At 36.2% G+C, this 15,210-nt stretch overlaps 1 protein-coding gene across 4 annotated transcripts in view; it reads left to right on the forward strand.

Moving 5' to 3' along the window:
* The window catches only part of CLASP2 (cytoplasmic linker associated protein 2), a 150,934-nt gene extending 137,968 nt beyond the window's left edge, over window positions 1-12,966 (forward strand). For all 4 annotated transcript variants that reach the window (XM_082297500.1, XM_082297502.1, XM_082297501.1 and 1 more), the window contains 7 exons: window positions 1,298-1,451; window positions 2,174-2,402; window positions 6,722-6,915; window positions 7,709-7,837; window positions 9,511-9,717; window positions 10,851-10,967; window positions 12,032-12,966. In XM_082297500.1, the coding sequence (XP_082153626.1) occupies window positions 1,298-1,451; window positions 2,174-2,402; window positions 6,722-6,915; window positions 7,709-7,837; window positions 9,511-9,717; window positions 10,851-10,967; window positions 12,032-12,118 (1,117 nt within the window). In that variant the 3' untranslated portion in view covers window positions 12,119-12,966. The remainder of the gene's footprint in view (window positions 1-1,297; window positions 1,452-2,173; window positions 2,403-6,721; window positions 6,916-7,708; window positions 7,838-9,510; window positions 9,718-10,850; window positions 10,968-12,031) is intronic.
* The last annotated feature ends 2,244 nt before the right edge of the window (window positions 12,967-15,210 follow it).

The raw sequence follows: 15,210 nt of genomic DNA on the forward strand, positions 1-15,210 counted from the left end.
ATTGTCCAAAGGTGTAACCCCAACAATGAAGGCATGGAGAAAATTTTGCACACAATGACAGATGCTCAGAAATAATCCCTCTTGCTCCATAGAATGACAGTGAACTGCTTAGCCTTCCTGAAGGGTCTGACAAGTGCCAAAGCTGGCCTGAGGTGGAAAAGGGCTGTGCATCTTGGAAAGCAAATGGATTAGCAAGAGAAGGAACCAAAGTGTGCTTCTCTAACAAATGTTAGAATACGTCATCTGATGTCATGGTTTAAAACCCCAGTTTACAACTAAATGACTCAGTCCCCCTGTGGTGGGATAGGGGGGACATTCAGAATATAAAAAAAAGTGAGAAAACTGAGATAAGACAATTTAACAGGTAAAGCAAAAGTTGCGTGTGCAAGCAACAGACAGACAAGAAATTCACTGCTTCCCATGGGGGGGGGGGTCAGGTGTCCAGCTGTTCCCAGGAGAGCAGGGCCCCATCACTTGTAACAGTGACTTGGGAAGACAAGTGCCATGACTCTAACCGTCCCTCCGTTCCTTCGTCTTCCCTCAGCGGTATCTGCTTAGATGCCATATGGTATGGAATATCCTTTTGGTAAGTGGGGTCAGCTGTCCCAGCTGTGTCCCCTTCCAGCTCTTTGTGCACTCCCAGGCCACTCACTGCTGGGTCTGTATAAGGACTGCTCAGCTGTTACTAAAACACCCCAATGTTAACAACACTGTTTCTAGCACAAATCCGCAGCATGGCCCCGTACCAGCTACCATGAGGAAAATTAAGTCTGTCCCAGCCAAAACCAACACACTGGGTCATCAAACCAGATTTAATATCGGGGAGACTAAAGAAGCAATAGTGTAAAAATGTTTTTTATAGTAATGATGTTGTCAGCAAAGTGGATTTTGTAATTTTGCTTTTATTAGTCAACTTGCTGTTGAGTTTTATCAGTGCTCCTTACTTTAGGACTTTTTTCAGAATGAGAGGATGGTGTAAGAATTCCAGCTGTTTCACATTCAGCAGAGTAAAACAGGGCAAAAGAAGTTTGTTTCTTTAGGCAGATGCTGTTACCTAATGTAGCCTTTCCCTTAGCTACTTCCAGTGCTTTCTGTGTCAGTGGTAGTACACTTACTAAGGCATACCATAATACAATTTTGTATTGTGAAGAGACAACTTTGTTAATGTGTTTCAAGAAAAGTAATAATTTTGGTAATATTTCCCGAGTCTCTGTAGTTGCCTGCTAATGTGATTTAAAAATACAGAATCACGAAATAAATCCATCTGAATTCCTATGTCCTTCTCCATGGCCCACAGTGCATTTGACTATGACACTGAAAACATGAATTCTGAAGATATTTACAGCTCTCTTCGTGGAGTCACTGAAGCCATTCAGAATTTCAGTTTTCGTAGTCAGGAAGATATGAATGAGCCTGTAAAACGAGATGCTAAAAAGGATGATGGCGATTCGGTGAGTTTGTAAACTCTGTACGTGTTGGTATCAGCAAACTAAGCTAGTGTCTGATAGACTACAGATGAGAAAGCATCTACTTCAGGAGGTTTATATTCTTCTTAAATTGGACATTTCTCCTGAATTACTTAAGAACTTTAGAAAAATATGTTCCCAGTCTTGAACTATATGTTGAAAACATAAATGATGATTTTAAGTAGCACTGCCTGTTTGTTTAACATGTTAGCAGTTTAAAAACCAGTGATCTTGCAAAACAGCTGGAGTTAAGTTTTTGAGAAATTTGCACACTAATACATGTTTTTCTGAATGTTTTGTTTTATTTTATTTTATTTTGTACAAAACCTGTGGGCTGTTACGTGCTACATGCAGTATTTAAGAATTCTGTTTCTATGGAACTTTGGCTTTAAGATTTGTTGAACTTGCCACATATATATGTTTAAACATGTTTTTAATTACTTGCATCAGACTTGTAAGATAAAATACAACTGTTCCTGGTTTATGATTTTTTTTGGACAACATACACTTTCCCTTTTTTTGTTTTCATTTTTTTTTAAGGAAAGCTAAGTTTAGGGAACTAAGACTTCTTACTTGAAGGCTACTTTGAAAATTCTAAGCATTTTGAAATTTGTATGTTTTTGCTACATAAATGAGTTAGTGATGTAGTTAATTGAAAGGTGTAAGAGTGTATTTCACATGCTCATGTGATGTGTCCTGTCCTGCAGATTTGCAGTGCTTCTGGAATAGTAGACATGCGAGCAGGAAGTGGTGTGAGCGATACAGGTCGGACAGCTCTGGATAACAAAACATCATTACTCAACACCATGCCTCCCCACTCCTCACCACGCTCACGAGATTACAACCCATACAATTATTCTGATGGTATCAGTCCATTTAATAAATCTGCTTTGAAAGAAGCCATGTTTGATGATGATGCAGAGCAGTTTCCTGATGGTAAGGTTCAGATTACGTTTTGTTCTAGAAGAAAAATGATGAGATTTTCCATCTTTGAGTTCAGCTTCTGAATTTATTATTAGGAGTATACATACCACTTCTTCGAGAGGGTTTTACAAATGCTGTATTTTGAATTAGTTTATTTGTTAGTCATCTCTTTTAGTTACATTGTTGGATAACCTGGTATTTGTAGAGACTAAGGGTAAAAATGAAGGAAATGCTGAACTAGGTTATATACTTCTGGTAGCACATCCTGTATCAGTATTGCCAGTATGAATTGACTTATCAAACTTTTTTATGATAGAAATTTAAAGGGGGAGGGGGGAGAAAAGATTTACAGCAAGGAAGTAAAACTGGATCAAACCAGTTTGGGAATTAGGTGAAAGAGTAAGTATTTTGTTAGTAATATATTTGTATTTGAAGCATGACATTGGCATTTTCTATTGACTAAACATTCTTTTTAAACCAAACAAAACAAACCAGCTTTTTACCAGGAAGGTGGTTCATCTAGCCCGTGTAAATCTAGAAACATGGGTTGCTGTTTTGTAGGTTGACAGAGCTTCTTTATGATATTTTTCAGTGTATCTTTGGGTAAGTTTTTTATATCTGTATGTTGAGAAGGTTCCAAAGTATCACTACTATCATTATTTTAATGAATAGTCAGTGGTTCTCATAATCTGATATTCACTGTTGTTCAGCTGTAGATTAAGTTTTTCAGTAAACACTTCTCTTAATAGCAAGGGACAAACTAATCATCTCCCTTCTGCCTGTTTTGCTTTTGTCATCCCACAAAAGATATGTTACAGACACCATTGAAAAACAAAGTTATTTTTTGACATGGTGTTTTATTCAGCTATTCTGTAAGTTGGCTTTAAGTTTGCATTAAATCAAAACCAAATCCAACTGTGATGCATTCCTCTTTGTTTTTTCTTACGTATCGTGAAGAAGCATATAGTGTAGCTAATTATCTTCTGAAAAAGATTGAGGGGAAAGCAGAGTTTTACAAATCATGTCATGTACTTATTAATAATTGAATAGCTTTGCCATCTACATACAGAGCCAGTTTATGTTTGAGATTCTGTATGAAGGGATCTTTTTTTACATGGGAGGATCTTTCTTCTACCTTCTGACAACTTATTTTTGGATATTGCATTAAACCAGATGCAGTCTGTGCTGTGCCAGCATGATCCAGTTTTGTAAAAACTCATTACTGACTGGAATGAAGCATCCCTATCCAGTATTAGTTTGTCCTGCTTGGAAGAGTAGTGCAATGCATTACTTAGGTCTGCTCTTTAATGGATGTTAATGAAGTACTTGCTTTCATTCCTGTGATGTTCTCCCTTAGTATTCAGTTATATCATGTACATACTGTCATTTGTGTGTTGCTTTTAGAATTTCATCTGGGATTACTTAGAAAAAGTCTGCATGAGAAAAGATACCCTTGGCAAAATACTTTGTGCCTATGGTTCCTCTGTTGGGAGTTGCATGCTTTCCCCATAAAACTGGAAGGGCTCATTGGATGTTAGATTTCAGTTTTCAGAAACTCCGCAGAATTGCTGCTTGTTCATGACACAAAATTATTTTGGTACTGGATTCCCAGCTATCCTGCCATACATTACTGACAGAAAGATGTGGAAATACAAGACTAGATGGGAAAACCTTAGCTGCTCATACAGTCCTGTCAACAGCACTGGGGCATGAACCTGTATTCTGCCGATGGTTTGTCTAGCAGCTAAAAATTTTCAGTGGAGGAAATGCCAGAGTGTGCCTCACATAACTCACTTTTGAATATTTTGCCTCTCTTACAGTAAAAAGGTTTTCAGAATAACAGTCTGTATCTTCCAACCACTTGCACTTTGCTTTTTCCCTGAGGGAAATGCACTTTATCTGAAGCATAAGGAAACCTGGCTGTCTAAGTCAGTTCCAGACTCCTTAATAGCAGTTCACAGTCTCTGTTTGAAAAATAGTGCTCTTTTCCAAAGAAGCTTATTTATTTCAACTTACTTCCATGGATTGTGCTTTCCAAACACCTTCCTTTTGGCCTATTACTTTGTATATGGGCTTAAGATTTCTGCTTTTGTGTCTTGCCTTACACTTGGCATGTTTTTTTTTTTTCAGACCATTGCTTTGATTTAACAGGATAATTTTCAGTTGTTATCCTGTTTTCCAGAATCTTTGCAATTGCTCCTAAAGTGATGTCATCTACAGATTTTCTAAGTTGGCTCCACATCCCTTAGATAGCACTAACAAATGCATCCAACAGAATCAGGCTCTGCACACATCCAAGCAAGGATATCACTCATATCCTCCAGGATTAATAGAAAGCCATTTATAATCCAGTCACCCTGCACGTGATTCATCAAGTTTTGCACTTGCTTTGTTTGCTTTTTTGGCCATCATGTTTGCATAGCTTTTATATTAAGATGCCGTGAGTGGCAGTAGGAAAATCTTTCCTAAATTCAGGACATACCTACGTGTTCCCTTTTAACCCCTACACTGTTTATCCTTTCAAAAGGATATTATTTGATTGGTTTAAGAAGAGCTGTTCTTCATCAAATATTTATCTCTCTAATGCATATTTTAATTCATTCAAATGAAGGAGTTGCATCTGCTCCTCTTCATTTGTGTTTTGTTTCCTTTCTGAAAAAGAAATTTTGAGAGTAGGCTTTGAGCATGACTTTTTTTATGCTTCTTCATTCTTACCTGGAAAATGTTTGGAAATGAAACACTGGGTGTAAGTCATACAAAGGAACAGAAAACTCCAGCTGTAAAGGCCCATCCCTCCTGGTTATCTTCATGTTTTTCAGTTACTTAGTCTACTACTGGAGCTTCATTCCTCCCCTTATTCCTGCATGGACATGGTTACTACCTTCCCCTCTCTTTACCCCTTCCCTCTATACGTTTAAGATGACACCACATTGAAAATACTTTATTTAAACAGATATGAGAAGTTTTGCTAATTAAGTGTCAGTATGCATTCCCTGAAATGCATATATGAGGATTTGCTATAGCTGTAATCCTCATAGTTTGGTAGAACAAGTGTAATAGTGCTGGCAGTCAAAGTAATGATCTTGCTTCCATTAAAATGATTGTCCATTGTGCTCATCTGCTTTAAATCGTATTTCACCTAATGCGGTTTCAGTCTGCCCTTTAGTCAAACATTAATCATCCATTAATACAGAGGCAGCAGTAGTGTTTGTAGTTTGCTTTCAGGTACTTGTGCTCCTGTTTATTCATGTAAAACAGAATGCAAATAGGAATGTGGGGTTCAAAACCGGCATGATTTTTACAGTAGTTTATGTGCTCTGTTCTTTGTACAAGTGCTTTGTACAGCATTTGTAAGTTATAGTTTTAAATATAGTAAAAAAGATGTTCAAGGGCTGTGGTTTCTCAGTGTATGATATAATTAATTTGTTATGGAGGATGCATTTCATGTGTTAGTTAATACATGCAATCATTTCAGGAAATGCAATGCGTTTGCATTTTATGCCAGAACTTCCTAACTTTTTCCATTAAAAAAATGTGTGTTTCTGTTAATTTATCCAAAGGTCTTGGTGCAAAGATGGAAGCTATATGCTTTCCTTCCTTAAAGACTAAATGGGTCTCAATAATGGAATAAAGGCACTAATTTGATACTCAGCTTTTCATGAAGACCATTTTTAAGTTTCTTGACTGTTTGCAGATCACTCTGTTTGCAGTCCAGTTTGCAAATATAGGTTGTGTTACTGTGTTTTTCCATTACCATGGAATCCTCTCCATAAAAACTAAAATCCAGAGCCATCTCTTAATGAATTGCTTTTGGGAATCTCTATGGGACTAATAGCCCTGGTTTACTCTTTTGTGCTAAGAACCATTGTTGTACTTTTTTTTTCCCCTTGTTTGTTTTAGCAACCTAGCTTTTGTTGTGGAATCATCGCTTACAAAAGTCTGAACAATTCTGTAATACTAACAGAGAAAAGAAAGATTTTTCATCTTGAGTGGAAGGGTCGTATAGGAAAGGTGGCACTTTGTGTGTAGATCAGATTTAAAAGGATGCTTAGTGGGTACTACAAGCCTAAAAACTCCTGCAGTAGACTGGCCTGCTGGGGGTTTTTTGCAATAATCGTTGTAAGGGTTTTGGGGGGATTGTAAGCTTGCTCAGCAATGTTGGCTGCACTGAAAATGTAGTAGCCCAACTGCAATTTTTGCAGGCTGATGTGGGGAAAAAAACAAAAGCATACTCAAAATCAAGCAAGTCATACTAGAAAATATCCTTCAGCTGTACAACAGGCACTAATAATTATTTGCAGTAACTGTGTTTGTGCATTACTTTTTGACAGAGCCTCCCATGGACCATTCTGATCTGGTTGCAGAGCTACTGAAAGAGTTATCAAACCATAATGAGAGAGTTGAAGAAAGAAAGGCTGCGCTGTATGAGCTCATGAAGTTAACTCAGGAAGAGTCTTTTGGTGTTTGGGATGAGCACTTCAAAACAATACTACTTCTGCTGCTTGAAACGCTTGGAGATAAAGAGGTAAATTCAGATTAATCCAGTTAAGAATGTTAACAAAGCCCATGGCTTACTTTCAGTACCTTTGACATTTGTATGAGTTGTAGAAAGGGCACAAATTCCAGTTAGTGGTGGAAAACCAAAAAAACTATGGAATTACAAAAATGTCATGAAGTGTGATTGCTGTGGTGGTAAAAAGGGTATCAGTGATACTTAATGTCTCTGGGATTCCTATTTATGGATTCTGACACAGTAGATTGAATGAAACATTTTTCACTGAGATTCAAAGCTTATCTGTTTATAGCCCCTGAAGGAATCTAGAATATCAAAACATCATGTGTGGCAGTGGATTTAAAAATATATTTCTAAAATACAGTAATGCGCATTGTGAAGAGACTGAGTTCTGTGTAATAATTCTCTACAAAGGCCATGTTTTTGAAATTACTAAGGATCAAAAAGACACTAGTACTTGAGTTTGATTTTTAAAACAATTGTAAAAAAAAAAGTAAAAAATGTATTTGCATGATGGTTTTATCAGCGCTTGTGTTTGCAACCTAGCTTCTAGGTGGCATAGATAAGTAAAATTACTTTAGCAGTGTGTTTATGATACGTCACCTGAATTTTCTGCAGAAAGAGAGATTGAAGATTTTTTTTTCCTACCTTTTTTTGTTAACACTAGATTCAGACTGTATATGTGTACAGAGCACAATCTGATATTTTTTCCATTATTAAAGACTTTTCCAGCAGCTGAACAAATGTTAAAGCATATGTCTGTTTAAAGATGCATAACTCATTTATTTTAATATTGAATCTTTAGCATGCAATTAGAGCTTTGGCACTGAAAGTTCTAAGAGAAATTCTAAGAAACCAGCCAGCAAGGTTTAAGAATTATGCAGAGCTCACAATCATGAAGACATTAGAAGCGCATAAGGATCCTCATAAGGAGGTCAGTAATCAGTTATTTTATTTGCTTACAGTTACGACAAATTATTACAAAATGAAAGAGCTGTCCAGAAAATGTGAAATTATTCAGATCTTACTGAGGAAGTAATTCATTTCATAACAGGCACATTATTATATGCTAATAACAATTATGTTATTAGTTAACGTGGGTATGGAAGAAAAAATGCCCTGCAGTTCTGAAAGCTCTTGAATGGTTAATATCGTTCCTAATAACAATGGTCTTTGGGTGCCATCCCGGAGGACAGTGTAACCAACAGTGTGTCACCTTAGCTCTTCAAAGAATAACTGAAAGGAGCTTTTTCCTTGTTTGACATCTTAACCTGAATATAGGTGTCCTAGAGATCTAAAAGAAGCTTTGGATTTAAGTGAGGTTTGTGGTTGAGAGATGAGCCTAAACATGACAAGGAATTGTCAACTCTTTCTATTCTGCTCCATTTGAGAGCATGGCTTTGAGTGGTGTTAAGGGAAAATGTGCAGGATTATGTCAGTGGGGGGAGGTGCTCATGCCAGGAATAGTGAGGGGGTTCAGGAGAAGGGTAAAGGTAATCTTGCTCAGATTTATTTGTGATGGCTGCATACACAGTAAAGGATAATGCATGTAAATATAGGAAACACAGCTACAGTAACCAACCCAGTATTCAACTTCTGACATCAGTGCCACTGATGCTGTGGAAAGGATCCATGTTTATTACTAAATGAGTACATCTTCCCCATGCAAGGGCACTTTGTGGAATTTACTGTGGAGTTTCAGGCTTTGAAGTTGACTCTGATTCCTCCCATTCCATGAGTTTATCACTCATTTGATACTCATTTCTCTTGTCCTTGCATTCTCTGGATTTGTTTCATACACTGTATTTATTACAGTGTCATATCCCCATTGTTCCTTCTCTGTTCCTGTGCTTTTTTCTCTCTCATGGTTTCATGTGTTAGGAGTGAGAGAGTAAAGGGGACAAGGATGGAGAGAAAGTTCTGGAGGTTTTTGTACATCAGTGGTGTACAACCGCTCATTCTGTACAGTGGTTTCTCCTGTTAAATGGCAGATGCCACCACAGTACTAATGTGAATATCAGATGTTAGTTTTCTCTGTGGTGCCCTTGTGTTTTGAGCTTCTGTACCTGTTGACATCCTACCTAATTATTCTTGTTCTGTGTATTCTTCAAGCTTAAAGTACTCTCTTGTCATAGTTTCTTTCAAAATTATAGGGGAAGAAAAAGATTGGTTTCTACAATTATCAATCTAGGCATGTCATTAAACACACTTTTGAAATGAATGTGGAAACATGTTTTGTCAGTGATCACTAACTTAACAAGCAATAACCAATGACAACACAAGAAATTAAGGTTTACAAAGGTGGTGATACTTCAATATATAGTTGGAGGGTATTGCAGAGTAAAGAAATTGTGTAAAAAAACAAGCAGGTTTGAAAAACTGATACGTGTATTGCCAAGGGCATAGTAGCCACAGGATATTGGGAAGAGTTGTGTTTTTAAGAAATAATGTCCAACAGTTGGAATCAATGGACTCTTTACATATTCCTATAATACTGCAGAGCTCTTGATAGGAAATTTTTATGCTCAAGACCATTCCTGCCAGAAAACAGACCACAGAGTAACAGTCTCATATAAATCACTTTTCTGTGTCTTTTTCTTTCAATAGGTGGTGAGGTCTGCTGAAGAAGCTGCTTCCATGCTGGCCACTTCCATTAGCCCAGATCAGTGCATCAAAGTTCTCTGTCCAATTATCCAAACTGCAGACTACCCCATTAATCTGGCTGCAATCAAAATGCAGACAAAAGTTATAGAACGAGTGTCTAAAGAAACCCTCACTCAGCTTTTACCAGAGATTGTGCCAGGTCTAATACAGGTAAGGAGAGAAGAAAAGAAAATTGGGGGGGAAAAGACCAAACAGACTAATAAAAAGAAACCATATACAGACGAGTTGCAAAGACTTTTTAAAAATAGTACCACTTGGTTCTCATGAAGGATTTCACTTGTCTGATAGTTGATGGCTGCCTTGACCCAAAATAGTTTGGACAGTAGGAATCATCTCTTTGATTAGCAGGGAGCTAAATTATAACTCAAAGGAAATCTCAGTAGGATATAAAGTACTGGTTATAGTTAAGCTTGGTATATACTTTTAGTTTTAAGATTGTTTTTTATTGTTTGTACCTTTTTCCAGGTTACATAATTTGGTGTGAAATTGTCCATGTTTTATTTGCGTATAATTGTAGGGTTTTATCAATTGGGGCTTTTGGGAGGCAAGAGGAAAGAAGCAGTTTTATAAAGTTGAATAAAATTAAAAGGGTATCAGAGGTTTCTCTTCCTTTGTCTTTAAAACTGAATTTTTTGCCACCTTATAAAGAGCCAAAATACATTAATTTCCTTCTGGTGGATAAAGACTCTTTGGAGTTGGCAGCTGCATTCTGCAGATTTCTGTGTTTAATGGGTGTGATCCAGTCACACATCTGCAGGAAAATAGAGGCAGAGGAGGGTCCGTCTGAGAAGGGAGTGTGAGTGAGACAGCTGGGCATGGGGTGATGGAAAAATGGCAAAAGAAACAAAAATTATTAAAGAATGAGATGGGACTTAACAAAAGAATCTTAAATTGTTAAGAGAGTTCTTTCAGAGTCAGGAAGCTTTAAATTGTGAGTGGTCTTGTGCTTTAAGTAAACACCTGTATAATCTAGAACAGTTCTCTTATGTGCTCGCCTATTGCGTGGCATCAGCTGTTTTCAGTGTAACTTATGAACAGGATTGTGTGGGTTTTAAATTCAGCCTGGAAAATGATTATCAGTGGTGATTAATAAGCAGCCCGCTTTTTAACTGCATGCTCTGTATTTGCATGTTTGTTTTTTGTTGGAATGCTTCGTTGGGCTACACTGGCATTAATTTACCATAGACTCCAATGTATTTATTATAGTAAATAAGTAAATAGTTTTCTGAGGCTTTTAATCATTAACTGATAAGGTATTAATGTTAATTTTATTGCTTTTCTAGGGTTATGATAATTCAGAGAGCAGCGTTCGTAAGGCATGTGTTTTCTGCCTTGTAGCCATTCATGCAGTAATTGGTGATGAACTAAAGCCGCATCTCAGTCAACTCACTGGCAGTAAAGTAAGTAAAAGATACCATTTGAAGAAATCTTGGCTCATGATTGCATCTATGCATTTGAAATTATTTCGGTTGCCATTGCCTGAAAGTTTCAATGAAGTGTATATTTGAAAGAGAATATCAGTTGTATTAATACAACTTCACCGTAAAATATTCAAAACTGAGAGTCCACAGATCTTTATTTATGCAAGTGTACAAACTTTAGCGTTAAGATAATTACTAAACTGTGTTTCTTACTGCTTTTTAATGCATTCAGTTCCTTGTATGCTGGTAGTAGTGATAATGGCTGTATTCAGCAGGCTTTTCCTATCAGTGTTTCTTGTCTTGTTTTCTTGCAAGTTCTGATTGAAAAACAAGGAACATGGTATGTCCATGCTATATGCAGCAGTTTCATTTATTCTTCCTCCTTGTTATTTTGCTTTGACCAGTCTTTTCAGTACCTGTAATTTGAAATAATAAGAACCAGTCTGTGGTCCTTTTTCTTCCAGGATGTTTATGACTTCATTGACACCTTTTCATGCACTTTTTGTATGTAAACAGCTATATGTTAATTGTGAATCTCTTTTTCTTTTGGAGTGAAACAGGCCAATTAATTCTGTGTGTCTGAATAAGGCAATTCTATCTTTAAAATAGTCTCTGGCAGTGATTGTACTTAAAGTGACTCCAGACAATATTGGAAGCTTTAGCAAATACCAGCATCAGCAACTCTGACTAGAGGCTTAAACCTCAGCACTAACCTAAAAGAAAAAAAAAACCAAAACCACTACCATATTTAGAAAAGCATTAAAATTGGAGGAAAATATTCCATCTATCTTAATCTAGCTACCTTATATTATACTCTTCTTTACATCCTTAGAGAAGCTTGAGCAGTTTCCTTATGAAAAATTGTACTTGTGTTTGATGTTTTCATTGGCATGTATGTTCCTTTTGAATCAACTGTGTAAAGTACAGTTTTGCTTTTGGGGAAAACAAAAAGGATTAATGTCTGTTTTGTTGTATTCTTCCTGTAGTCAGTCTGTACAATTTGCAAATACTAAACAGAACTAATTTCTGTCTTAAATTTGCAGATGAAATTATTGAACCTTTACATCAAACGTGCACAAACAGGCTCTGGAGCAGGGGATACAGCAGCAGATATGTCTGGACAAAGCTAATGAAGCTGAGAAGAGTTAACCAGGTCTCCTAAAGCAAGGGCAAGGCCCTCTTCAGTGAAAGGAAAATCCTTACAACTTCTGGAACCTTTTTCTTGTTGGTTTTTTTTTTTTCCCCCCCCTTTCTTTTATTTTTTGTTGGGGTTTTTTTTGTTTGTTTGTTTGGGGTTTTGCTTTTTTTCCTTTAACCAATGGCTATCCTCAGCCTGCATGAGACTGTTGCAATAGAATTATTCCAAATCTAAGGAAAAACAGTATTAACATCAGTTGATCAAAGCAGAATAAAATTTTTAAATAATCTTATCCATCAGTTACCCTGTTCATAATCCTCTGTGTCTTCCCTTTAACTTTTGCCAGTGTTACTGTATTAAAAAAAAAGATTTTTTTAATGCTAATTAAAAAGGTATGCTTTAAGCTTCAGAAGTTAAAATATAAATTCTGTTGCTTTTCTTCAGCTGCAGATAACATTACTTTTTTATTGCTGTTTTGTTTGAGTATCATGTCCTTCGCTAGAAACAAGAAGTGATGTGAAACAAGGCTGAACTAGTCTGAACTGCAGTGAGACTCGTTCACTGTGTTGGTGGTTCATCATCTTATTTACAGCTTGTTTGGGATATTCTGGAGATTGAGAAATATGCCTATAAAAAGAAAGCTGGATTGATCCAGTTCTGTCACAGTGATATTGTTCATTGGTTGTATGTTTGTTGCATAAATAAGAATTTAGTGTGCGCAGTAGAGGACTGGTACAACCAGTACCTCTTAATGTGGAAGACAGCCCTGCCAGGGCAGCACTGCCGACCTGGTGATAGAGTGGCAGCCTGCTGGTGAGCAGCAGAGTTCATGGTCACTTGATGGACGTGAACCATCCTTGTCACCTTTCGTTCTTCAAGCAGGATGCTTCAGAATGGAGTGCTCTGCCCAAGCATGCTCAGTATGTATTTATCTTTATCACTAGAATGTTTCCTCTCAACCTAATTGCTGGAACAAGTAGTCTTGTATTGTAACTCACATGGGATCTTATGACAACAGTGCAGAAAACTATTTATTCCTTACCTTCCGAAAAGCACCAAGATTTTCTGCATTGAATTTAAATGGGGGGAGGGGGGAATAGTCACAAATGCTATGGATCTCTCCACCTTTTAATTTAAAGAAAAATATATATTTTGGATGAGTAGGAAAAGCTGCACCAAATTATTTGCATGGTTTTCTTGAATAGCATCCTCAAGACCCATCTGGATTAAGGTGTGGAAATGTTTCAAGGGTTTGTTTTTCCATTTTTGAAAAAGAGTTAGTATATTGTGAATAATGGTTATTTGTATTTATGAAGTTGATAATGGAAAGAGAGCAAAGATAAGTAAATGTGTCCCTAAATGTTGTCTTTCCTTTTTTTCTTTTTTTTTTCTTTTTTCCTTCTTTTTTTTTTAATATAAGCAGCAAGCTAATTGAGAAATGGGATGAAACAGTGCCCTTCCCAGGAATAGTGGAACTCTTTTTCCTGACTTTTTTTTTTCCCTTTGACTGTGATGTTGTCTAGTTGTAGGAAGTATATCCTGATAAGAGAGAAAATAGTGGTGCCAAGGATGATGATCTGTGCTAGGCTAAAATTCTCTCTACCTCTTCAGGGTGACTAATTTTTGACTGAGCTGCTGCATATAGCACCCAGTAGAAGAACTATCTACAGAAAAATCTTTATTTTTTTTCCAAATTATCACTTAATGTGTATTCAAAACTCTATTCTTCAACATTGCAGCCAAATATCATAAGAAACTACTTACACACTTCACCTGCTAGGAACCCTGAAAAAAAAAAACAAGTGAAAAATTAAGTCAGATGCTTGTAGTTAACATGAAAGGTTGCTTTTACTTTAGTTTGAAGTGAATGCGATAGAAAGAGCTAAGATGTGGTTATTAAAGAAGCAATGCCATTGCAGAGATTTATTTGGAGGAAAAGTTGTAGAAATATATGTAAAGACTTAAACCCAAGACTGTCATAACTCGTCGCTAGCCCTTTTTAGCAGCTACATCAAGAAAATAGTATCTCCTCCTTCTTTCCTTTGTTACGTGTAACATCCTTGTTGTTTTCTACTGTTTAATTACATTGTGTATTTATAGTTCTATGCTTACCATTGTGCATATACTGGCAATAAAATGTACATAACATTACTTAAAAGATCAGCAATGTATACATTCTGGTTTTTCTGTTTTATTTGATCACATGATATAAGAAAAATTATAAATGTGATTCATACAACATTGGTTAAAAAAATTATCTTAATCTTCATGTTTTCTGTGTCCAAATGATGTTTCTTTATATAGTCTTGTTACTAAATCTGACTTGGCATTTGAGAACATGCTGTGAATATAGGTATGGTAGACAAATTTTTTAAAAATCGAATAGACTATGAACACGGTTTCCTTCATCTGGGCAGATTTCTTGTTATTATTTCATTTATTTGTACATTATACATCATTTGCATTTTTTTTTTTTTAATATTTAAAATTATTTTTCAGCCTACAGTCTTGTAGTTTTTACATTTTAATTATACAAAAGGTCACTTTAAAAAATTGCACGGATTCTAAGCTTAATAGCCCTGTATGTTATTCCTGCATTTTGTATAGGTAATATTTATTTTGAGAGAATCATTGCAAGATGACTGTTACTTGTCATCTTTTTGAAGAGGCTATTTCATACTGAAAATATAAGTTATTGAAACATACAGTATATATTCTGGATGAAACCTAGTTTTTTTACATGTAAACAAAAGATATGTTTTTTATCCCCTATGTGACTGAAAAATTTTGCTCCAGGTAGAGGGGAGGAAGATATTTACACGAAGTCTGTTCATCAGTTTTGCTTTTAAGCAGTCTTGAAATGTTTTAAGTGAAGATATCCCATGTATTAAAAATCTCAATGCAATATTTTTAAATGAATATTTTACTTACGATATGATTAGTTCTGTTTCCAGCAGAGATGGGGTTGCTGTCTTTGTAAACAGATAGAATCTATTTATATTACATGATGCCATCAGAATGTAAGAATTTGGAAAGAAAATTATTTCCACAGCAGCCAGTTTATCAGATTCACTGCATTGCTTT

The sequence above is a fragment of the Coloeus monedula genome (assembly GCF_965178545.1).
Source record: "Coloeus monedula genome assembly, chromosome: 1".
Classification (NCBI taxonomy): Eukaryota; Metazoa; Chordata; class Aves; order Passeriformes; family Corvidae; genus Coloeus; species Coloeus monedula.